General features: G+C 34.6%; 1 protein-coding gene across 1 annotated transcript in view; it reads left to right on the plus strand.

Moving 5' to 3' along the window:
• The window catches only part of adcy2a (adenylate cyclase 2a), a 114,510-nt gene that overhangs the window by 33,167 nt on the left and 56,141 nt on the right, over window positions 1-25,202 (plus strand). The window contains exon 3 of the mRNA XM_088929476.1: window positions 1,002-1,163. Coding sequence (XP_088785602.1) covers window positions 1,002-1,163 — 162 coding nt within the window. The remainder of the gene's footprint in view (window positions 1-1,001; window positions 1,164-25,202) is intronic.

Raw genomic sequence — 25,202 nt, forward strand, 5'->3', positions numbered from 1 at the left:
GTTTAAGCGTTTTTTAATCCAAAATCTCATTATTCAATGTGTTTATTCTGTGATTTGTTCTCTTATACCTGTCAAGCCACAAATGTTCTTAAATTCTATTAGAAATGCAATTAATCTGTATTATTGTAGTCCAGGAAAGAAAAGAAGACATTGTTATTGAACAGTTTATCTACTTGTGCTTCAGAACAGTAACACTGGGTATATGCAGCAGAATGTAAACATTTTCTTTTTTTCAGGTCATATACAGTAAACTGCAAAGTGTAATGTTTTAACATGAGCACTTGTGATTAATCTTGTGATAAAAGTTTCTGGCAGCACATACATTATAAATGGATATTAACAGTATAGCTAAGATATGTCACATCTGGGGGGATTGAACAAAAAAGATTGAATAAATTAATAAGTTAATTTAATAATAATTAATAATTAAGTTTTAATACAGTCAGAGGTCCTTTAATTTAAAGCTGAATATTGGGATGTAATTCACTGAACACATTCTAAGTACACTAATTTTACATAATTTAGGAATTCAGTACAGATTTGGGATTGCTTTTTACAGACTAGAATCTTGAAGTACACTTTAGTGAAAACATTGACTGTCAGTAAAAATACAGTATGTACAGTACTGTATGCTCTGTAATAAAATTGTAATATATTGTAATATTATATTGATATATTGAGACCTAACAAGATAGGAGTGTATGACTTGAGCCTTGTTCTCCATAATGTGTGATAATGATTGAATTAGAAGAACCAAAAAATCATAAATCCACCCTTTGTTATGTGTAGACCATTTTACCACATATCATTCAATACACTGTTTTGAACTTTATTTGATACACATGGGAAAAAGACCCAATTTCTACAATCTCAGCTATAACAAACTTTACTATATCTGAGATCTATGTTTTATTAAAGCTTTGCAGATGGAAAATTCATTATTTTACTGCTTACAATTCCAAGGTTTTGTATGTCCAATTTTGTCATTGTTTTCTTTTCAGGTCTCCTTCTTCTTGTTTATTATATTTGTGGTGTACACCATGCTACCCTTCTCGATGCGGGATGCTGTAATTGCCAGTGTGCTGACCTCCTCCTCCCACACCATTGTACTAAGTATCTGCCTGTCAACGACCTCTGTTCTGATGGAACACTTGGTATGGCAGGTTAGTGCCCATTAAAGCTTTTTTGCTCTATGACTATGAATTCTGACAATGACTGTAGCAAAAGCATAGACAGATCTGACATTTAATGATTGAGAAGTGAGAAAGATGCATTTGAGTGGTTCTTATAGTCACAGTGTTTGTCTTTGTTCCATCAAGTATCTCTTTGTACAAACAAAAAGTAATTGAATAATGCTTTGGTTGTGTAGTTCATGATAAGGAAGAGTTAAAACTATTTTTTACTTCAGAAGGAATATTATGGTTTCTAAAATGTTGATGACCTTAGATAAAGTTATTGAGTCAAGGATCAATGATCAATTTACTGTTTTTGAAAGCCTTGAACTACATTTCTTTGAATGCCATTTAATATTTTCTTTGGATAATGCATATACCAACCAAATACCTTTTAATGGTACATACAGACATTTTCTAATATGTGAATGTAAGACCATACAGGGAATTTAAATTTATTCTAATTCTATAAATAAGACACATGTATACACTGTACTGGAATTTCAAATTGTGGATGATCTACAGTAGATGCTTAATGTGAAAAGAGATCAGGGATTGACGTGATTTAATAAGGTATTATAGGTTGATTATGAGTTCAATAATAAATATAATTATATTTTCCTTTTTTTGTTTAAAAAAATATAAAACGCATGACCCACTGAAATAGGGATATTTCTTTTTCAAAACCCAATACAGCATTGCTTACGGGTCACTTCTGTGGATGTGAATAATTGGGAAACTAAAGAGTAACTTTAGTATAATGTGATATTAACAGGATTTTGATCTCATTGCTTCTGGCTTTGGTATTTGTTTGAAACATTGCTGAGTGTTTGTTTATATTGAAAATAGACCGAAGTCTCTCCTTTTCCAATAGAACATCTGATTTTATCATTGTATAAAATATTTTTTGTAGGTTGGAAAGTGGAGAATGGAGCCAAATACAGGAAATATTTCTACTATTTTATATGAGTCAGAAATGACAAGTTCTTGCAATTATCTTGAGAATGTGATAAGGTGCAGCTATGATGTGTGTACATACTGTAGCTCATTAGACCTGGAAAAGGAGTATGGATAACCCAAATCATTAAAAACTTACAAAAAAGTCATGTTTTGTGGATAGTAGCATATTTAAAAATCAAAGAACCATATATTTCCATTACTTTAGCAGTAAAGATCACATTGTTGACATAACCTCCTGGTTCTTCTGGGCAACATGCACTGAAACTACAGAGCATGTGGGAAAACCGTAGGTTATCAGCAATTATTCTACGTTTGGTTATAAATCTCAGCCACAGTCATCTCCTCTGTTCTGTGACATACAGCTTTATGTAGTCATGTAAGGTAACATTCAGGAGATTTTTCCACTTCTGTAGTGACTGCACATTAATGATATCAGCAGTAATGAAATTCAGATCTACCTCTATTTTCTACATAAGGGTACTTTGAACTTTGAGAATTCTTTTCCTAATGACAAACATAAAACCGTAGATGTATGGCAAAATAGAACAAGCAATCATGTCAAGGCATCTCATTTATAAAGACCCTCAACCTGTCTTCCTCCTTGTCCCCCTGGTGTCATTGGTGACTGGTCATTTTTTATAGTTGATGATTCCTGTTTGTTTGAATTTTCTTTAGTTGAGTGGTAGAAATCTGCAAATTTTGATAATTGTAACTGGTTTTAAAAATGTAACAAAATTGCAAAAAAGGAAGTTGCATGGCAAAAATTAAAAATGATAAAGGAATCATACAAGTTTTAAGATAAGAAAGGCTGTCTGACTATGCTGTCTCAGTGCTGTAATATTTAAACATATTACCAGTGATGTTTCCTGAAAAAAATCAATTTACAATAATAATTATTCACTTTCTTTATGTACAGTACCAAACATAAAATACACATTATCATTGCATCCATCCATCCATGTTAGGAAAGGAAATGTGTTGAGTTTGAATAAAGGGTGGAACACCCTTAGCCTTCTTGTTCTGATGTCATGATAAAAAATGAATTTTCACAAAATGCTTTATAGTGTAGATGCACACCATTATCTGGTTAAAGTATAAATATCAGATGTGAATACTAATGCAACAATTCTAGCTTTATGCGAGCAGGTGATCCATTGCTTGTTAAATTATATTTCATTATAACCCATTACTGAGTTAAACTGAGTTGTCTTCTGAAGCAACTAATAAGAAATTGTTCATAAATATGAATAATGAACAATCTATGTAGTGGTTGAAATTACAGTGATGTGAAATATTTCTGTACAGATTTTAAAACAGCTGGTTAATTCCAGATTGATAGTTTAATATTCCCTTGCACATTTAGTAGTGTTGTAGTTAGGGCATGAGTCCTCTGAGGTTTTATTAAATAAATAAACTGCAATTATATAGCTGAGCTCTGTAAATGCAAATGAGCATAAAAACACAGCTTCTCTAAGGAGATAAGCCTTACGGTTTTACTTTTGTCTTTTTAAATCAGTTTATTCGTAAGCAACAAAAACAGGCATTATGATTGATGTTTGAGATGTTAAAATTTAGTTGTAGAGCAAAAGAGGTTGTGTGACAACGCAAAATATACATAGAAATATACATTTCATAATTCAGAATTTACAGATCCTATATTTAAAACTTGCAACAACCACTGTTTTTGCCCAATACTTTCAAATTTCAAATTTGTAATTCAAAATAAACTATTTTTTTCATGGAAAATCTGCTTAATTCAAGCTACAGGTTCCATTAAGTAGTGCTTTACACAGGTCCTATTGAAGCTCCTATTGTTTCTGTTGGAAGAGGTTGGAAATAAAATGCTTTGACTGCAACTTGATTGCTTGCTTACTGCATTATAAGAATTTTACTTTCAAACACTGCCTGTAAGGTAGTGGATCAAAATACTGAACAAAGTATAATAAAAATTGATTTTTATAAAATGTAAGCATCAGAGGTCTGAATATATCATAAATTAAGAACATGTTTAAATGTGTTTAAGTTTGAACATGTTTAAGCAATGTATTGCAATAAGCCTGGAAAAAACAATAGCTTGCATTAACTTTTCTTTTTCAGCCAGAGAGAAAGTTGTACTGTACAGATGCAATAAATGTTGTAAAGGCCTATTATCTTCAGAACTCTGGGAACATGAGCTTCATATGCAAAGATCTGGTCAGAAATGACCCAGAGGTTCCTTGCCTGAGTGAAGCGACTGATTTGAGAGTTAAAAGACAAAATTAGTTTTGTCATGTTAGCAGATTTAATAAGCAGGGCTAATCAATGTGGCTTCAGTCCTGACAGAAGTCATGTGCATAAAATTTTGTTGCATCCATTTAAAAAACATCTAAGTAATGTGACAAAGCACATAATGCTTTCATATGAACAACACTTTTGGTGTCGGCAGTATCGAATTCAAAATCGATCACATAGCTAGGAAGAATATATATATATATGATAACATATAGATAAGAAAAAGAAATGGACTGAGAACAGAGCTTTGCCAGATGTGACTGTGGAGTAGAAATATTGACTTATTTGAATTATTTATCTAATTTTAATCACAGCAAAGTATTTCCAGTAAGATGTGCAACATGCTCTAACCTATTCAGAGCTCGATGGTTGAATCAACAATGCCTATGACCAGGTCATGTATAACTTCCTAACTTAAAATTATCTGTCCATGTCATACATTTGTTATATGACAGCTGTCTTGCGCTTCAGATTAGATCATGCACAATTTTATGATAACAATGTGTATGAAATAAACAACAAAATATACACAGATATCTGTTACAGGTGTAGCTGGCATCAATTAACCCTCATTATCCAATTTCCATTCCACACCCCTTCCTTCACTATTTAAACCCTCTGTTCACTCCGAGTCTCCGCACAGGATTAGGAATCAATACGCCTCCTGGGCTTGCATCGCCCTCGCCCTCGCCCTCACCCTGTGACCACCGTTACGAACCCTCTTCTAGCCTTGGACCTCTAGTCATCCCTTTCATCTTGCCCCTCTCGGGTTTGTTTACCCTGTTATTCTCTCTATCTGGATTTGACCTCGCCTGGAACTACTGACTACTCTGCTGCCTTGCCCCTCTTGGACTCGTAGCCATTCGGACTCTCTTGGAGACCTGCATAGGGTTTGTAATACCCGTAGGGTTTGTTACGTCATAACAATATCCAGCTAATTGACCAAGACCTAATTTTGGATTAATGGGCACATTCCAAGAATGATCCAAATGTAACAGTTTCTTATTCATGTTAGATGTTACAAAGTTAGTGATTCACAATTGTGTGAAATTATTACTGTTTTATTATTTGGCAGTACATGTTTCCTGTATAAATAAGACCTTAGTGTCTATTTTTTTCATGATGTTACAGCATGTTAATTGCCAAAGTTGTTACACTATATAAGAAAATCCTCATGTGATTTTTACACATCTGATTGATCCTGTGGTTGGATTTCTGCATGTGGTTCAGTGGGCCTGGAATGATCATGGGTGTTTGCATGCATTCTGAATGTTAAATGCTGGAACCAAATGATTATAAATGAATAACCCTGAGTAAACTACCAGTTTTTTCAAGGCTCCAAAACTGATAATTGTTTAATCTGGAGATGAGTAAGGTTGGTGTTTTGTGGTTATATTTCTGGTCTTACAGATGCCCTGAACTAGGTAAAAACATGGGATATATAATTTTTTGCCGGCTTTTGCTTTTGCAGTCATGTTTTCCTGGGTTATTGATTGATTGATTGCCTTGGTGTATTTTGGTTCTGTAAACAGGTTTGCGAAGCTCCGGTTGTCTACTTTTGATTGTTAAAAGTATCTCATTAAACATTTAGAGACATCACAATAATCTCTTTATTGTGATAAAATATTGCTGAACATATCTTTGAATGATTACCTGACTAGCTATTGTTTGACTTTCTTCACAGCATACCTTTTAGTGGTGGGCATCCCTTAATTCAGGCAGATAATTAAGGAACCGGTTGGAAGCCTCTACAGCTTGTGGAGAGGACAGGTGCAGAAGCCACATGAATAATGGCCAGCTTCAGACACTGCACACATTTACTAGAGATTGTTTGCAGTTAACTTTGAAGTGTCTGATTTATTTTATACCTTGATTGCTTTGAGAGAGAACTGTTTCAAAATAAAAGTACCAGTCTATATGTCATCATAATTTATAGTCTAACCTGTAAGTTAGGTCTAACTAGGTCTGCAAAATTAAAAGTAATAATTAACATGTATTATTCGCTTTGGTAAATTATAACAGAAATGGTGATATTATTTCTATATTTATGCAAATGTTTCAATGGAGTATTTCGTCATCATTTAAGAAGGGATAATTAGATAAAGTATGTTTTGTATTTTTGTAAACCAATTAATTTTGTTGGAGAACTTTTGTAGATGTGTATTTTGTGGCATAATTTTCCACATTTCCACTTCAACTAGGCCTGAGAACAGTACTTTAATAAAAAAGGGAATTGAACATTATGTTCAGTTTATTTTTTTGCACAAAGCTGTCAGTCCATTTTATTTTTTAATGAAATCAGAAACAGAGCCTAGTAAAAGTAAACATACTGCTTTGCAGACATTTTCTATAGGAAATTGAGTCAATCAACTAGTGAAGTTAAAACAAAACTATAGTGAACTTTTAAATTTATAGTAAGGTAAAAATATCTGCATTACTTCTGTATTAAGATTTTTCAGGATGTCCAGAAAATGCTGAATTTCAGATAATGGACTATTATTTTTCTTTTATTCATTGCTATTTTACCGTTTTATGCCATTGCCACCAGCTATATCATCCTGAAACTCACAACTGACAACCCACTGAAGCTCAGCAGGTGTGATCTTGGCCAGTACCTGGATGAGTTAGTCACTACTGGAAGAGGTGTTAGTGGCACCAGTGGGGGGTGCTGCAGTCTGTGTGGATCCTAATGCTGTCCTAAACTGTAATTAAAAATAGAAGGAAAAGGGGCCATCCTTTGGATGAGACGTAAAACCAAGGTCATTAAAAATCAGGGTGTTTCCTGAAAAGAGTAGGTGTGTTAACCCCTTGTGTTGTAGCCAAATTTCCTCCTGGCCTTTACCAGTCATGACATTCTAATAATCCCCATCTCTGAACTGGCTTCATCACTCCGTCTCCTCCCCATTGATATCTGATGTGTAGTGAATGTACTGGTGCACTATGGCTGCCATCGCATCATCCAGATAGGGCTCCATACTGGTGGTGGTGGAGGGGATCCCCATTACCTGATTACCCTTGAAAAGCACTTCGAGTGGAGTGTCCAGAAAAGCATTATGTAAGTGTAGATTAATATTAGTAGTAGTATGCAATCCTATCTTATTTTATTAGTACTGTAATCTAAAATATTGTTAAAAATCTCACTCCCATAATACAATTGATAGTCAAGTTGCAGTCTGAACGACTAGACAAATATTTGCTTTTGTTAACTATGAACACATCTCATTTTCTGACTATCCAAAGTGCATGAATCCCATTCATAAAACCTGTTTTTAATGTATATCAGTAGACATTTATTCTGAGTGGTCACAAATCAGTAAACTATGTAAAATCAATGAAAAATACAAACAGGTAATTTCTCCTCTGTAACTGTAACATTATACTCCTCTTCACTGATATGAATCATGCTTTAATTACACAGTCACCGTGTCCACTCAGCTACAATAAACATGTCCAGGCATTGTAGCAATGTCTTGATTTTTTATTTAAACCTAGGGTAATTTGATTTGATATTTTGGATCATGGTTATAATCTTGTTTTCTAGCTCTCTAAATCTAATCGGCTTCAGTATATTGCATATGTTAACAAAAAGCCAGACCTTTAGGATTACAGTGGTTGACAATATTGTTATAGTGAAAAGGAACTTTCAACCTTGCTTGTTAGTAAAAATACAAAAGTAATGCATACAGATTACAAATCCAGCCTGTTGAAAAAAACATTGTTTCCTTATGTACCATGTGCTATTTTATTTTACAGCAGTATTCTAATGAATGTGTGTTATGATTATTTTCTTTCTGAATCAAATGCAATCTTGTTATTCATTTTTAGTTGATGTCAATGAGTGAAAGTACCAGGGCAGCACAGTGGTGTAGTGGTTAGCATTGTGGCCTTAAAGGGTGGGGCCCTGGCTTCAACTCTGAACCTGGGGTGCTGTCTGCATGGAGTTTGTATCTTCTCCCCATGTTCGTATGGCTTTTCACCAGGTGCTCTGGTTTCCTTGCACAGTCCAGTCCACTGGTGGGTTAATTGGCTTCTGGGAGAAGTGGCCCTGGTATGAGTGTGTGTATGTGTCCTTGTGCCCTGCAATCAACTGGGGTCCTGTTCAGGGTGTTATCCCGGCAAGCACCAAGTTGCTTGCTGGGATAGGTTCCGGCTCCCTTGCAACCCTGAATTGGATGAAGCAGTTAGAAAATGAATGGATGGATGGACTAAAAGCACCTGATAGAGCCGGACCTTTCTTGTTTTACGATAAAAATATCTTTTTGGATGCAGGGAGTTTGTATTTAAGTGTGAGATTTTCTATTTTTACTGTGGTGAATTTTCATCTGAGTATTTCAAAATAAAATATTCATCAATTTGCTATTCGCACTATTTATGGTAGAAATAGTTGCTTTTACTTTTCCCTTTAAAACAACACAGTCCGACATAGTCATATAGACATATTTTCAAGATATTGTACTGTAATTTTATTTAAAATAAATTATATATTTGTGGATTATTCAGTGTGTAAAGCAGAGCAATATTGTGAGGCCTATTAGATCATTATAATTTAGATTAATATATGACTATAAAGCAAAGGTTTCCTCTTCTGTCCTGTAATCAGAATTTAGTTTGTTAGAAATTCATTAATTACTTTTCTATTTAATCTGTATTTCTGTATATGTACTGTATACACAGGCTTTAAAGTGAATATTTTTTTAAATTTCTTACAAATCACTGAGCAACACCCCATTTATTAATTCATCATTTGGAATTTGATTTACAGAACCATCTATAGTTTTGCCTTAGTATTGTTTATGAATTAAAATTAAAAACATTAGTAAAGCCAGGGTAGTGTGATGTTTTCTTACATTGATATACTGTAGTTCTGTTAACATTACAACAGCATATACATTTTCCTAATTTCAACTATTTACAGTACAGCAAAGCTGGCCATTCCCACAGTCCTGTCCAGCCAAGATATTCAAATCTTGAGGGACTGTCAGAAATCCCTTACCTGATTCTCACATTTTCATTTTCTTAAAGCAAAAAAGACTTTATCAGAATACTGTTTATAATGTTATTGTTCATAATATTACAAATTTAAAACAAAAAATAACATGCTGTTTTAATGCATGTTTATGTAATTTAAAGAAGGCAAAACAATCCTTGTGAGCAATTTGTTAATGACTGTTAAACATTTAAAAGTCACATGCAACATTATCAAAGGTTAATGTTATAACATTTCTGCTGAAGTCCTTGGCTGCTTTTAGGTAAGGCCTTAGCTTGAAGCCTTGCACAGTTTCCATGACATCCGTGGACTAATTCTTCATCCATCACATATAATAGAATGACCAGAACATTTGAGTAGATAAATATCCCATTCACCTAAGCAGGTTAAAGCAATTTGATGGATTACTGTAGTCTGAAAACAATAGATAATATAATCAGTAGCTCAGCTTTATCCCTCTTAGCGACCAAAATGTGTGTCATGTAACAGCTTCTAGAAGCGCAATGGATGAGACATTACAGAGTTGCCTTTGGCTCCCCAGACTCTGAAGTGCTTTGGAGAAAAGCATTAAATGTCTACTGTATTTAATTAGTGGATCAGCATTTGAATCCATTCCAGGAACAGAGGCTGAAATTAATTTTTATCTTTCCATAAAATCAGGCTCAGCTAAAGCAAGAATTGCCACATGTTCCAGGATTAAATACTTTATTGTTGACATATGCTAGCTAAAGGTGTTGATTATAATGTCAACATTAGGAATTTTGCTTTGTGCAAGATTGAAAGTCCAAGGGTCAGAGGTAGTCACCAGCCTACTAGGCATGAGCGGAACATGGTGAAATTATGGATATGTTTTTAAATCATATGTTCTCCATTCTTTATATTCTACATGCCTGATGAACAGATAAGTTAGCAATTTCCTTAAATCTCAGTATATACTGTATGAATCTGTACTATGTAAATGCACATTCTAATGTACTTGTGAAGCATTTTGAAATACAAAATTGATCATTTTATGTTGCATTTTGTACATTTCTGGATACTATTACATTTTTATAGTACAAAAATCTTCATTTTTATTTTTAGAATTATTTTAATGACATACCTGCACTGAAACAGAGCCAGCACAATTCATTAGTGGAGTTTAGTGGAATAGGGTCCTCCTGGCAAAACAGCTGCTTCAGTATGATGTAAATGGTTTAAAAGAGCCTGCTCTTGAAGGCATACAATATAGTGCAGACTTCAGAGACATTATATAAAAATAAGCAGAATTTCCTATTTCTATTAGCTTAATTGAGCTAATAGCACCATCAAGCATGTATTTCTTTTCTTAAATTAGGTTTAGTATAATACAAGATTTGTTCCCTTTTAAATCTAACCCTTTTCTTATGTTACTTTGATCAACTGAAATTTATAGCATGTTTCTTGAAAAAATATAAATAGAATGATTAATACAACTGAACCACATTGTTTTGTAAGAACTATCAGCTCTTTTGTTTATCTTGAATGAAAATGAATTATATCAGACTTTAATTGCTTAAGTGGTTGTTTTAGAGGTTATTAAAACTGAAATCTAATTGCTGTTCCTAGAATATATGCTAATGGAATCCAGTCATACCTTCTGTAAGCATGTGCTTTTAATGTGACTGCAGATGTACCTGAAGTTCTGCTTTACAGCATGTAAACCGACAGGTGTATCAGCTGTTAATTTTAATATACATATGGTAAAATACATTCCTAAAGGAGAGCCTTTTAAATAAAATACAAAACCAAATATTTAATCTTGTGCTGCTCTTTATTATGAGCTTCAACAGACAGATGAAATGTTGTCATACTATATGACCACGTAAGGCTCTTACTGTAAGTATATAAAAGTGGATATAGCATAAGGAGCAAAGAATAAATTGCATTCCTGATACCATTTTGGTGTTTTGTTTGAGCATCAAGGAAGGGTTGTGAAATCCTACAATTGTTTTTGATTAAGTTGCGTATTATTGTAGTAAATCAAATTCAACATTGTTTGTGCTATAATAATAACTCATGAAGTTTACTAGGTCGTACTTTTTCATTTTAAGAACCAGCTCTCTTTGAAGCACTTCATTCAGCAATATGACAACTTGCATTCACACAAAGAGGCATGAAGGCTTGTATTGTAGAAAATTGAGAGGCTTTTTAGTCTGGATTTTGTACTGTTTGATTCTCATCTGTTTGGCCTGGAGAAAGAAATTCTTTGAGGTTGAACCTTCAGTAATGACAAGTTCCAAGTCCTATCATTTTACTACAAGGATATCTAGAGCATTAAGAAGTTTTGGGAAATAGACATGAGTGTACAAGAAGGCTGTGTTGAAAAATAAATAATTCCTCACGTGTAAACTGTATTTGTCACATAATTTAGAAATTATTTTTTACCTTGTTGCTTTGTTTTAGTTACTATTTTTCTTGCAGAGAGTTCAAAATGTTGCAACTACAATGTGTTCTGAAAACTGCAAATATGGAAACCTAAAGAACATGAACTTTAATACTCTGGTTCATACCTCTGTCTTGGGAGCACTTCTGAGCACCCATGTTGTACAGCCTAAACAGAAATGTAACAATACCCTAACTGCACATTTTTAAATGTCAGTGACATCATGCTCTGTAAAACGTGGTTACAACATTCTATTTGTTCTGAATTTATCATGAATTGAATTACTAATGGGTAGTTTGCAAAACAGTTATCCAAAAAAAAAATTATCATATAAATTATATACCACTGTTGTTTTGTTAGGCTGTCTGAATTATATTTAACATCACTTCTTTGTAATGTGTTAAATGAAAATGTGAAGTCTAAGGGCCAGTTGAAGGACAGGAAAAAAGCTGAATTAACACCACCCTGTCATTCAGCTATGTGGTCTGCAGCAGATGTTTCTGCTTTGTGGAGAAGGTGAGATTTCTGCTGTAGATAGCATGTCAAACCCAGCTCAGACTAATTCAGGTAAAGCCCAATTTACCCTGGTGACATGGTAGAAGTCACTGTCTAGATCTCAACTGGACTTCTGCATGTTGAAATACTCACCATTAATGCATAAACCTGCTCTCTTTTATTTATCAAGTTTTAGCGAATTAACTTCTTACCTGAAAAAATAATACTTCCAGCAGAATCACAGCCTCCCGTGTTTTTTTCATATCTCTAAGAATAATCATATGTACTTTTTAAAGTTGTAAAGAGTAGACTCTGAAGAGAAGACAAATTTTAGTTTGCCAATGACCCAATAGTGGATATGACCACAGATCCAATGAATACATTAACATGCATTATTTATTTAAAACTCTTCTTGTAGAAGATGTAGCTTTAGAAAGTGATAGTTCATTCAGTAGGTTTAAATTAATATAACCTTGTCCATAACATTAATAAGAACCACAAGTAAGAGAGAACAGATTGCAGTCATTCAGCAAGTCATGGGTGAGCAAACCAAATGCACTGTTATTAATAGATAAGTGCAAAATTAATTATAGCCCTAGTTTCTTTTTCAATTAAGTACTACTAGAACAGAGAAGAAAATATATGTAAATCCTTCCAGTTCAGTACTTTAATGGTTCTTTGAACATCAATCACAGTGTGCACTAATCAATGTAAGAGTCAGGAAGTTATGGGTTGGCAAGCTGACATTTCTCTTGTTCAATCCATTAAACTTTACTTTTTCAGTACATGTAAAATTGAGCTTCATTGAAGAACTGGCACATTTATTGACTGAACGAGTCCTTGCATAGGAGGTACAAAGACCTTTGAATTCGCTGCTGTGTTACAGTACATGAATATGTCAAAATTATTTTTAACACAAGTGATATTGTAACTTTTGTATTGCAGGATGCATTACTGACAAATGTAATGTTCCTATTTCATAGAACAAAAATGTGTTTTCCAATTCTAAACTGTTTTACATAGTTAATAGCTGTTTAAGAAGGGGCAAAAAAAATTCCTTTCCGGATTTATTTTGGACAAGGCAATATTTACATAATTAAAAAATTGTGCTGATTCTTATAACCTGAATAGTATCAACATCAACCTACAGTAAATAACACTTGAACAACGATGCCTATTTTGCTTAATGTACATATAGTATCAAGGAAGAATTAGTTCTCTTCTGAGAAAGCTACAGATTCTTAAATCAGAAGCCAGATGATTAAACATCATCAAAGCCTTCTTTGGTCTATATTCAAGTCTAAAGTTGTTTAGCCTTTAATAGACTATTTAATATTTAATGTTTATTCTTTCAAATCACTGGGTTATTATTTGTTTGCTCTTTTTATACTTTTAAGCACAGGATTCTTAAAACATTCTTTAATAAGACCAAACACTTAGTGGCAGAATTTCAAACTGCAATGACAACAGGAAATTCCCAGCAGTATTTCAGGTCCAACTAGTAGTAATTTGAAATGTGCTTTTATTGGATCTGGGCACTGCTTTTGGATCAGTTTATCAAAGTATCCTTCTCTGGGCCCCCAGTGACCTTTCAGTTGTCCCCTGCACAGTCCTGTTTTTGTCAGGTCATTGCAGTGTGTGTCAGCTGGACAGTCCCCTTTGCTTTCATCTGTTTTCTGTCCCTAGTGCTTTCTGTTTCCTATGGGGGCACTCATATTTCCAAGATGGCTCCAAGCAAAACTTTTAGGCTGACCAAAGTAAACTGTATTTTGACAGCAGTACTGATAAATATTTATATATCTGTTCTGTCATTGTGTTAAGAAGAAATAACATATAAAATGTATCACATAATTTTCTGGCATTTAAATTCTTATTAGACAGGTTTGATTTTTTGGGGGAGGATTTTTCCACCAGGTAAACTTGATGACTGGAAATATTTAACATAATCATGAAAATGGAAACAATGGTTTGTCAAATTACAGTTTTGAGTAAAAGCAGACATATTATGGTCCAGCAGCTCCTTCATGAAAATGATATTATAGCACATGGAATTGCAGGAGTTGGTAAGCATCCAGTATTCTTTGTATATGCTTATTTTGTACAGATAATGTTCTCTTCGTGGAAAAGGCGTGCGATTGCTTGACTTCTCGGTCACGATGGAAATTAAAATGTCCTCAAAGTAGGTCATAGAGGAAAGCAGTCATAGAGGACCACAATATATGCAAGTATGTTAAATGAATAATTCAACATAATATCTAACCAGCATTTCTTTAAACATACTTTGATTGCCAACCTTCCCACAAATAAACATTGTTTTAAAAGCTTTTACAGAGTATATATATTCTATTCCTTACCTCTTATTTCATACATACCTGTATACAATGGTTCAGAGCAGAGACACAGCTACTTATAATATATGTAAATTCATATGGTTATAATTAAATATTTGGAACTTGCACTCCTCTTGTGGTAATAGGTTTGGATGTTTTTCTCTTGTAATTTACAGAACATTTTTAAAATTAATTACCCTAATTATTCACATTATATACTGTATATTCAGCTTTTCATAAATTTAATTAATCTTTGTGTTAATTTTCCAATTAAGCGGTCTAAGGCTCACTTACTTGTCCAGAACATCAGCAAGGCCAGTCCTATGGCAATGAAAACACAAGTTGCTTTGTATTTCAGAGTTTCTACATGGCTTACATGAGAGCATCTGTAGTGACAAAACTTTCCTGAACACTATTTTGTTTCTGTGCTGACTGTATTGTTGTAATCAATCAAAAGTCATGGAGCCACTGTATACAGAAGACAAACCTCCATATCACTCAAAGCTGCATTACAAAGAAAAAAGATTTATTAGACTAAAGTCTCACTACTTGAAACTATCCTTTGATTAACTGATTTTTATTCATATAGCTAATCACATCAGCATTTTCAGTTTTTCATGTTTTAAATATACTTTAAAACACTTTGAAAGCCCACAACTGGTACTGTAAGTGGGTTTCACTGCAACATAAGGTTGCCTTCAGTGTGAATACAGCAAAATTATACAATGCATTGCACATAAGGCGCCTTAGATGCTATGAATCAAGGCTTTGACATTATAATGGATGTGGTAGCCAAGAACAGGTTAAGGGTGTACACTAAAAATGTGTATAAAACATATCTTTATAAAATAAAATCCAAAGAAATGGAAATTATTTTCTCTGCCTCAGTTTTGTCACTCGGTCTCCTACTGCTCCTCACTCCTATCCTTTAAATCTGAGTCACCATCGAGCTTTGTTTCCACGTTCATCTCTTGGAAACTATGCAATACACAATTGCAATGCAATATAATAGTCTTTGCATTTTTCTTTACGTAACTAACCTGTCTAGAATGTCAAAACACACAACCTGAAAATCTGGGTTCATTAAATTCCAATTGTTTTCTCTTGTAAGTTATCTTTTGTTCAATATTTCTAACACAAAGAACATTTTAATCTGATAACATTGTATCCCACATAAATTAAATGTTGGTTATAATTATCTTATAATTCAATTGACATACAGTACAGTAAATGTGGCATTGCAGTTTGTCAAAAGACCTGAGAAATAAAAGTAATAACCAGAGAGAAGTGGTATTATTTTCTGCTTACAGGTTTTCGTTTGTTTTATAAAACAAAAATGAAATACTGAGCCAAGGCAAATGGAGTAACTAGTAGTCTGTCATGGATGGGATTTCGCTACTGTACGAATCCCAAACGAATCAGTAGTTTTGTAGTGTGGTCATTTCATGTTGCCCACCCAAAGTCTGATTTCCGGCTAGCCTGGCCAGCCTGCTTCCTCTTACTGGAGAGGCGTTCCTGTCCCCCTGTTGCTCCAGGTGACTGTCTCTGCTTGTTGGCAGTGCTGTTGGTGGGGGACCCAGCCTGTCATCTTTCCTGACCCTGTGTTGGTCCAAACTGCCTGCTGCACTGTGGGTGAGATGGTTCTGGAGTCACACAGGTGAGTACAACAGCAGAGTGACCACAGGGCTGTCAAAAAATGTTCTCAGCCATACTCCTTATTGGACATTATTTTATCAGATAATAAAAAAAACAAACTTTTCTTAATTAAAAAATAACAGATGGATGTTTACGTAATCTTTTCTAAGGTGCCCCATTTTGTAAAATTGAAAAAATGATTCACTCCCATTATTAATTAATATTTTATCCATATGTTTATGTGCAAACTGAAAATTTCTAAGGATATGTAACAGTAAAAAAGAGAAAAAATCTGAAATATTGTGATCGCATAAGTATTCAGACCAATAAATCTAATCTGGTGACAGTACCTTTGGCAGCAGTTACAGCCCCAAGTGTTTTTGTGTGATTCTTTACCAACTTTGCATGTTGGCTTCATGAAATTCTTTCAAGGTCTGTCAAGTAGCTTGGGGATCTCTTATGGATAGTTTTCATGTCTTTGGTGGGCAATTCAGTTCCTGGTGGGATGGTGTGTCTCTTGAAAGCAGTAGCACCTGAAGAATTGAGAGAAGTTATTACATTATTTCTATTAAACTAATAATGACCTAAATTAGATTATTAGCGGCTGAGTGGGATGTCTACCCCTGCTCTAGTATTTGACTGTACTTTGCTCCACTCAGCTTTTCAGTCCTTGTTGATGAGAAGCAACCCTAAAGCTGCCAAAACCATGCTTGACAGTTGTTTGCATGACACATTATTTTGCATTTTGACATTGATTCTTCTATGATAAGTAACACAAAACATACTGTATTTTGCCACAAGTACTGCATGTTCTTGGATGTAAGCACCATGTAGAATGTGAGAGGGGTTTTGTTCAGTAATGCCTTAATTCTTGCCACTTTGCCATACTGGCCAGCTTTAACACATTGACGTTCTCTCCCATCCAGCATATTTTTCAAAGTGGAAAACTGATTGAAGGACCTTATAGGGGCAAATGGACAGTATTTACTCTAATATCTTGTGAACCACTTTTATTGCATACAGAGGCACTCACCTAATTGTTTGGCTTCTTAAGATATTTATTGCACCTAAATGTATTTAGCTTTGTCTTTTTGAATGTGGAGAGTTGCGTAAAGAACAAATATTAATTCAATGACTGCAGCCTTTAAAGAAATTAAATGTGAAAACCATGCAAGGCATTGTATAGATTATTGTGCTTTTTAGAATGGATGTCATAAAGCCAACTGCATAGACAAATAGTGAAAACTCTTTAAAATTTAATGATTCATGAAGTTAGCAGCTATTACTTCACAAAGTGCCAAACTGAAAATGTAATTCTTGTATTTTAATGTGCTACTGTTTCTCTATAATTTTGAAATTTAAGGATACTGTACATACGGTTGGGGTCTCCAGTCCTTGTGTTAGCCCCAGTTCAGCAGGTTTTGTGTGTTGCCATTAAATCAATTTACTGTACATCTTTTGGGATCAAAATCTGATTGAAAACAGATTTTGTAAATATATCACTTAAAATCTTTAGAAACAGATGACTTATAAAACAAACTGTACTGGGGCTCTCCAAGATAGTTATTGATAACTGTACCTTTATATTTAAACAGTCTGGTGTGCTAGTTTTAAAGGTTACAGATAGCACTCTAGGAGATTAAATGGCCCTTGGTTATGGAGCTCAGGATCTTAATTTCACCTCCAATATATAGCTTTCACACTGACATAATGCATTAAATTGATGTTGTAAACAAATCCATGCTAATATCTGCAAGTACGGACGACTGACTCCCACTGCAGATGAAACAGAGTTAGAACGTATGAGATGCTGTCAGTTTCTTGTTACAGGACTCTTAATCAACATCCTCAGATGTAGTGAAGAAAAAGTTGGTTTTTTTTCAAGACCAATGTAAATTGTAATAACCTTTTTTAGGAAAATGTAAAATTACAATATGGGGAAACAGTGTGGAATAGTACTGTAGTTTACTACAGTCTAGGTCATAAGGAGAACATTGAGTGGGTGTTGTACACTCGAGCAAGGTACTTCAGTCATATTGCTTTGGTTAAATGCCAATCTGTACATTGGGTACATTGCATTGGATAAAAGCTTTAGCAAAATAAATTATAAAAATTAAACTATGAGTGACATTCTGGTTATTTTGAAACCGAATACAGCAGATCTAGATTTATTTTGATCATTAAAAGTTTAAGAATTAAAGTCAATATTTTACTGACGTATTCAATTGTTCATGATATACAGAGACATAGAAAACATGCTGGATTGTGGCTCTTAAATACCAGGAGAGGGGCGCAAGCTGTAAAGGTATGTTATTTGTAGAACTTCAGTTCTACATAGTAAATAATAAATTAACATGTTATTATGTCAAGGTATATACAATAATAATAATAATTAATAATTGCTTACACTTATATAGCGCTTTTCTGGACACTCCACTCAAAGCGCTTTACAGGTAATGGGGACTCCCCTGCACCACCACCAATGTGCAACATCCACCTGGATGATGCGACGGCAGCCATAGTGCGCCTGAACGCTCACCACACACCAGCTATCAGTGGGGAGGAGAGCAGAGTAATGAAGCCAATTCAAAGATGGGGATTATTAGGAGGCCATGATTGGTAAGGGCCAATGGGAATTTGTCCAGGACGCTGGGGTTACACCCCTACTCTTTTCAAGAAACGCCCTGGGATTTTTAATGACCACAGAGAGCCAGGACCTCGGTTTTATGTCTCATCCGAAGGACGGCGCCTGTTTACAGTATAGTGTCCCCATCACTATACTGGGTCATTAGGACCCACATGGGCTGAAGGGTGAATGCCCCCTGTTGGCCCCACTAACACCTCTTCCAGCAGCAACCTTAGTTTTTCCCAGGAGGTCTCCCATCCAGGTACTGACCAGGCTCACGCTTGCTTAGCTTCAGTGGGTTGCATGTTGTGAGTTGCAGAGTGATATGGCTGCTGGCCATATACAAAGGGGGACTAACAAAGAAAAATGCATTCATGTACACGTTAAAACTCAGAATGATCAGATAAAATCACTTTATTGGCCATATACAATTTATTGTCTTAGGAACTTGCCTTTTCACATACCCCGACTGTCTCTCCATGGGAATCAGGGAAAGAAGCTTGGGGTCAGAATGAAAGTCAGCCATTTATATGGTGCCCCTAAAGCAGTTGGTGTTAAGGGCCTTGCTCAGGGGCCCAACCGAGTAGGATTCCTCTGCCAGCTGCAGGACATGAACCGTCATCCTTCCAGCCACAGGCGTAGATCCTTAGCCACAGAGCCACCACAATGCCCCCATACTTGTCATCAAACATCACTGCTTTTTAAAAAAAGGCTTTTTGGATCTTAAAAATAGTAGAACTTTGGTATGAGAACTGGAATAATTTAGGAAAGCATTCAAATGTGAGTATTGTGATTTGCAAAGAAAAACAAATTTGCTCCATGCTGTGTACTCAATCCAGCGTTTGGACTACCATTATTGGATTGTTTTCCTGAAAGTGCTGCCCTGTGCTGGCTTGATTTACTATTTGCTCATCTGCTTTTGTGTTGTGTGCAGCAGCTGGCCTTGGGTTGGCTCTAACCATCATCTGATTTGATTCAGGTTCCACCTGTTACAAGCCTCTTTTCTGGAGTGGCAGGGGTTGACTGTTGTCTGTCAGGAGAATACTGTACATGTAATAGCATTGCATGTACTAGCTGTGCAACTTGGAATCACCAGTGTTTATTTTTTTTATAGATTTACAATGTCCTCCAATTGAGATGCAAAAGTAAGAACTGTTATTTTTGTTTTACAATCAACAGTGTTTGTAAATATCATTATTATCCTTAATATTAATCTTATAAAGATTGAATTTTTCTGGAATTCCAGTCATTGGATCATATTAGGACACATATGTACTCTGTGCACAATCCCATGATTTCACATGATCATAGGTACTGGGACAATTTCACTTTATGTAATATTCAGAATATAAACAATTTGGATGTACTGTATATCCATTCGAGGTAATAACCACACAACATCTGAGAACCATGGAGTTCACCAAATGCTTTGTGTGATAATTTGAGATGCTGAGCATAAGCCACTTTGAGTTCCTACTTTTTCTTGAGGTGTTCAGACTTTTTTAGCATGTAAAATGCTTGAGATATGCTAAACCTAAAATAGTATATAAGTAAAAATTCTATAAAATGAGAATTGATTCTTGGTGATTTCAATATACAGGTACATGTGGATTCTCCTACTGATTTTCTTAATTTGGATTACTTTGATTATGATTTGGAATCCAAATCAGATACTGCAACAGTTTTTGAATTTTACAAGTGCCTATCTAATATTAAGATGAAACAGAAATATCTAAAACTGAACTGAATTAATACTGGGCTCAGTGGCTCCCAACATTACCTGCACAAATTTGACGACTTTAGTGATGTTTTGGTGCTAAAATCAAACTTCTGAAACCCTGAAGTTGCCTTTTAGCTTGCTTTATTTTAAAGCATGTTAGGAATGTCACAAGATTAGTTATTTATACTATAAAAAATCTGTAAAAGTATACAGTAATTTAGTTTTGGCTTTAATGGATTTGCTGCACTTCCCATTTTACTCTTTTTTGTTTCTGATATGTGTATTACAGGTATGCTATTGCAAAGTGTTAAAAAACCCAGGTGTTAAAGATCAGTAGGATTGATCCTGGCACTCAATCTCTGCTTCCTTTGCAATTTTATTTTATTATATTGCAAAATTATTTTATTTTTTGTGTTCCATGTTTTAAGTAAATTATTGGTCATGTACAGTAAGCTTGGCTGGTCAGAGCTGGTAAATTTTTCAGCCATGTGGTCTCCACTCAGTTTGATTGGATGATCTGAGCTATGTTAACACACTCCAACAGATATGAATTCCTCTCCACTAGCTGGCAGTTCAGATTACATGGAGTGCCAGAGAAGATGCAATGCAATAAAATAATCAGTGCAGATCAAAGATGAGAACAACTGGTTACACATTCAAAATATACCCAATACATACCAATATTGTGCATCAGAGGAAGCATTTGTTTTATTAAACACAGGAGCTAGAAATGCATAAAACTAAGTTTTATTCATAATAAACAGTGGTCATTTTAATATTTCAATTTCAAATCCAGTAAAATTAAAAGCTTCCAAAGTATGTTGTGATTTCGGTCTATTCAAACTAAATTATACTAACTTAAGTATTGGTGTTTCAAATGTACTTTCTTAAACGTCCCACCTTAAATCTCACGTCCAGAATGAGCATGGGCATACATAGTGTTCATCATATGGTCAAATGAACTATTTCTTCTGTTAAATTCTTAATGGTAATGCTTTAATAAACAGAAACAAAATGTTATTAATTCAAAAATACATTTTTTTAATTCACAAAGGTTTACAGTCAAAATGTTAATGATGATGAAAACCAAAAATAATACTAATTTACAGCACCTATCCTAATTCTTATTTTTAGTAATTTGCTAAAGACCTGTGAAAAAGCTTTATCGTGAATGAAGACTCTCCTGAACATTTTTTTCACCCCAAGGGAAACACTACTGTTCTGAAACATGCTAACAGTTTCTAAGGTTAAAATCTTGCATCAAGAATAACTTTGCCTTTGCACATATCCATTAAGAGACTTTTTATTATCCTTTTTTATTTACACAGAATGCCACCTGCGATCTTACTTAAAAAGAAACATCAGTCCAATTCTAAAGTAGTAACTCTCCTGTTTCACTGCATTCAGTGGGGACTTTGCAGCCATCCACCATAGTAACTCTTCTATTCTCTGTCATGTTCCTCATAATCTTTATTCAATGTTTTTAGCACATGAAGCACACAAACATGACTGCAGGTAAAGGTTTTCACCCAGTTACCTTAATCAATTTCAGGGACAGTTTAGATTGTAACTAGATTTATTTTAGGATTTGCCAAGAACCCATTGGCAAAACTAGATTAACTTATAAAAAAAAACAGGCTCCCTAAACAATGCACACAATGCCCCGTCCAAAAGAAATTTGATTGAACCCATCTCTCACAGGTTGTGCAGCCTGCTATCTCTAGGGCTAATTGATAAGTCTCACGTAAAACATTTATATCAAAAAATCTTCTTGCAGTTTAAATAATGCTCCAATGTTTAGCTGGATAAACTGGTGCTAAAATATTTGCTGTAGGGTTATTTTCCCAGTGATTAAAATCTGGCTTTTGGACTTTTAATAACACATAAATGTTTGATTGCTTGTACCATAGAGATCATGCAGATTTTATATCTCTACATACCTGCTTAATAATTATATTTAAACATAAAAGCTTGCATAAAAAAAGTGTTAGTAAATTCCACTTCTTGCAACATATTCGGTACTTAGCAATTCATGGTGCCAAATGATTCCAATATACAGTATCAGAAACGTATAGTACCATAGCGAAACTGATCTTGTGCAAGAAAGGTCAGGCATGATAAGCTGGAAGAGACTGTTTAAGGCTCCCCAAGAAAACTAAATTGTCCTTCACTTTACAGTGGGCTTGGTAGTCACTGGAGAAGGTAGGTAAGGCCTGAGAGAGACTGGTGAATCTGCGGGAAAGAGAAGGAAAGAAGGGGAAAGGAAAAGGCAGGAAGGGATGAACCTTGAAAGCATGGAGCCAGTCCACTCTAGAAGGGCGGGAACTTTTACACGGATTTTAATGGGAATTTAGTGCAGCATTTTCGCCTACAACCATTGAGGGATGAATACACCCCATAACAACCTCATAACAGTTTACATTTACAGTTGAAAGACTAGTCGTAAAGGTTTATGCCAGGTTAAGCATGTCAGGGTGTTTCTGGGTAGAAAAGGGATGAGTATGTGTTTCATGTAATGCAAAGAAATGAAGCAGTTGAAAGGAATCCACCTGTTTCAGCCTCCAGCAATTGAAAAAAGATGCAAGAGCTGATCTGAAGAGTGACTGAGCTACTTAAAAGCTCTCAGGGATGCATGACTGAACAGTGGACTATGCAGGTTTTTCTGAAAGGGGACCTCCAGTACATCAAGTAGCCTGGAGGGGTTCTGTCTGCAAGATGCAATGACAGACAACTCTCAAATGTGCAAGTGTTAAGGTAAAACGTGGGTCAGCCATCCCCATAATATATACGTTATTTTCAGAATCAGAGATTTCACAATGCCCCTAACTGTGTACAAAGCTGTATACTGTACATATAGGAAAAACAATGTTTAGGACTTTTTGAGACTGTATTGCATTTGTACTATTTCTAAAATATTTTAAGGACATAAATTTGGTACTTTAAGAATTTGAAGTTTAGATATTGTCCATTCTTTACACACCCATTCACAATGGTTAATATTTACAGTATATTTGTTCTTTTCAAGCTGCATCACCAAATGTCATTTTGGAAATCAAGGGGAAAAAGACCAGATAAACACATTTTTGCCTAGTTAAGGTGGAGAAAATAGAACAAGACACTGCAAAAAATCTTGACTTTAATTCATTTGTCCTTTGAGATGTGGATGTACTGAAAGCAGAAAAAAATCTGAGATCTGATGTAGCCAAGAAATCTTGGCTGATTTGTTGATAACCCTATCTCTCTGGTGAAAACACATGCCTCTCTCTATGGACTTGACATGTGTCTTTGATACCATCTGCTGAATCATGGAAATCAGAACCATGGCATCCAAAGTTGAATCTCCTATCTATTTCTATTAACACTTGTTTACAAACTTTGTAATTCTGAATAAAGTTTGTTCTTTATCAAATTTCTTACTTTATTCTGTGGAAGCAGTTTGACATTTTTATGAAATTACATATCTTGAAATTGCATGTCTTCTTCATTTTCATCTAATTCCATTTTAATTTCTCTTAAATTTACCATTTGCAATTTTATAACTTTTTTTCCTTTCATTTCCAAAACGTCATGTTCAGTAACTTGCACAAATCCTGTACTTCAACCATTTGATATTGAAGTTTTTTACTACTAAAACTCTGTAAAATTAAAATCCTACCAGCTTCTGGTGGTAGGTCAGATGTACGCATCAGTGCTTCAAATTGATTATTTCTTGGATAATACTTGGCCACATTTTGTACAATATATGCATCCATGACCTGACTGAACAACAGAAAACAAGATATTAGTGTGTACTATAATATCCAAATTCTATTGTAATTTTAAACACTTTTCTATTTTCCAAGCTCACTTTGTTCTGAGTCATCCTCAATTCAGCTCTGTGTTTGAGTCATCCCCAAATCTACTGGGGATTCTACAGCATACTGTATCCACAATCCTATATTGATTCTTAACTCTTATTTAGCCGTGATTTCAAATGCCATAATGTACAACAACTTGAAAGTGGCACATCTTTTAAAAGTCTAGTTGAATATCTTTGAAGGTGAAGTTAGCAGATATGTGCCTTTATACAGCTTTATCTCTGAGCTATTTTGAAAGATCCTTGAAGATATTGATGAACTTAAAGTAGCAGTTTTATTCAAAATCAACAGTGAAACAAATTAGAGGGCACACCTTGAAACTATTGGGAAGTACATTTAAAACAACATGAATCATGATTCACACAAAAGGTAAAAACTGATGTTTGTAATAGGTCATTTGTTTTCACATATACAGTAAATGCTGTTTTCAATGCAGAATATATGGATGAAAGTAACAAAATCAACTTTTTCATTCTGTTGAATGCATTTAGTAATCTTAACATATCCTTGATTTATGTTGGTGTTGTCAATGTCCTCTTCAGTCTTCAGTCTTGTTTAAATTGGACTACAGCAGGAACTATAACCTTAAGATAAAAATAGAACATGGGAACAAGCTTAAAAACACAAACGCATCAAGAGTCCAAATCAATATTGGTCCACATTTTGTATTTGGATGAATAGCCTGCATATACTATACCCGGTTCTGTGCTACTTAAGAAAATTGACTACAATGGGATTACTTAAG

The sequence above is a fragment of the Atractosteus spatula genome, chromosome 12 (assembly GCF_055471065.1).
Source record: "Atractosteus spatula isolate fAtrSpa1 chromosome 12, fAtrSpa1.hap1, whole genome shotgun sequence".
Classification (NCBI taxonomy): domain Eukaryota; kingdom Metazoa; phylum Chordata; class Actinopteri; order Semionotiformes; family Lepisosteidae; genus Atractosteus; species Atractosteus spatula.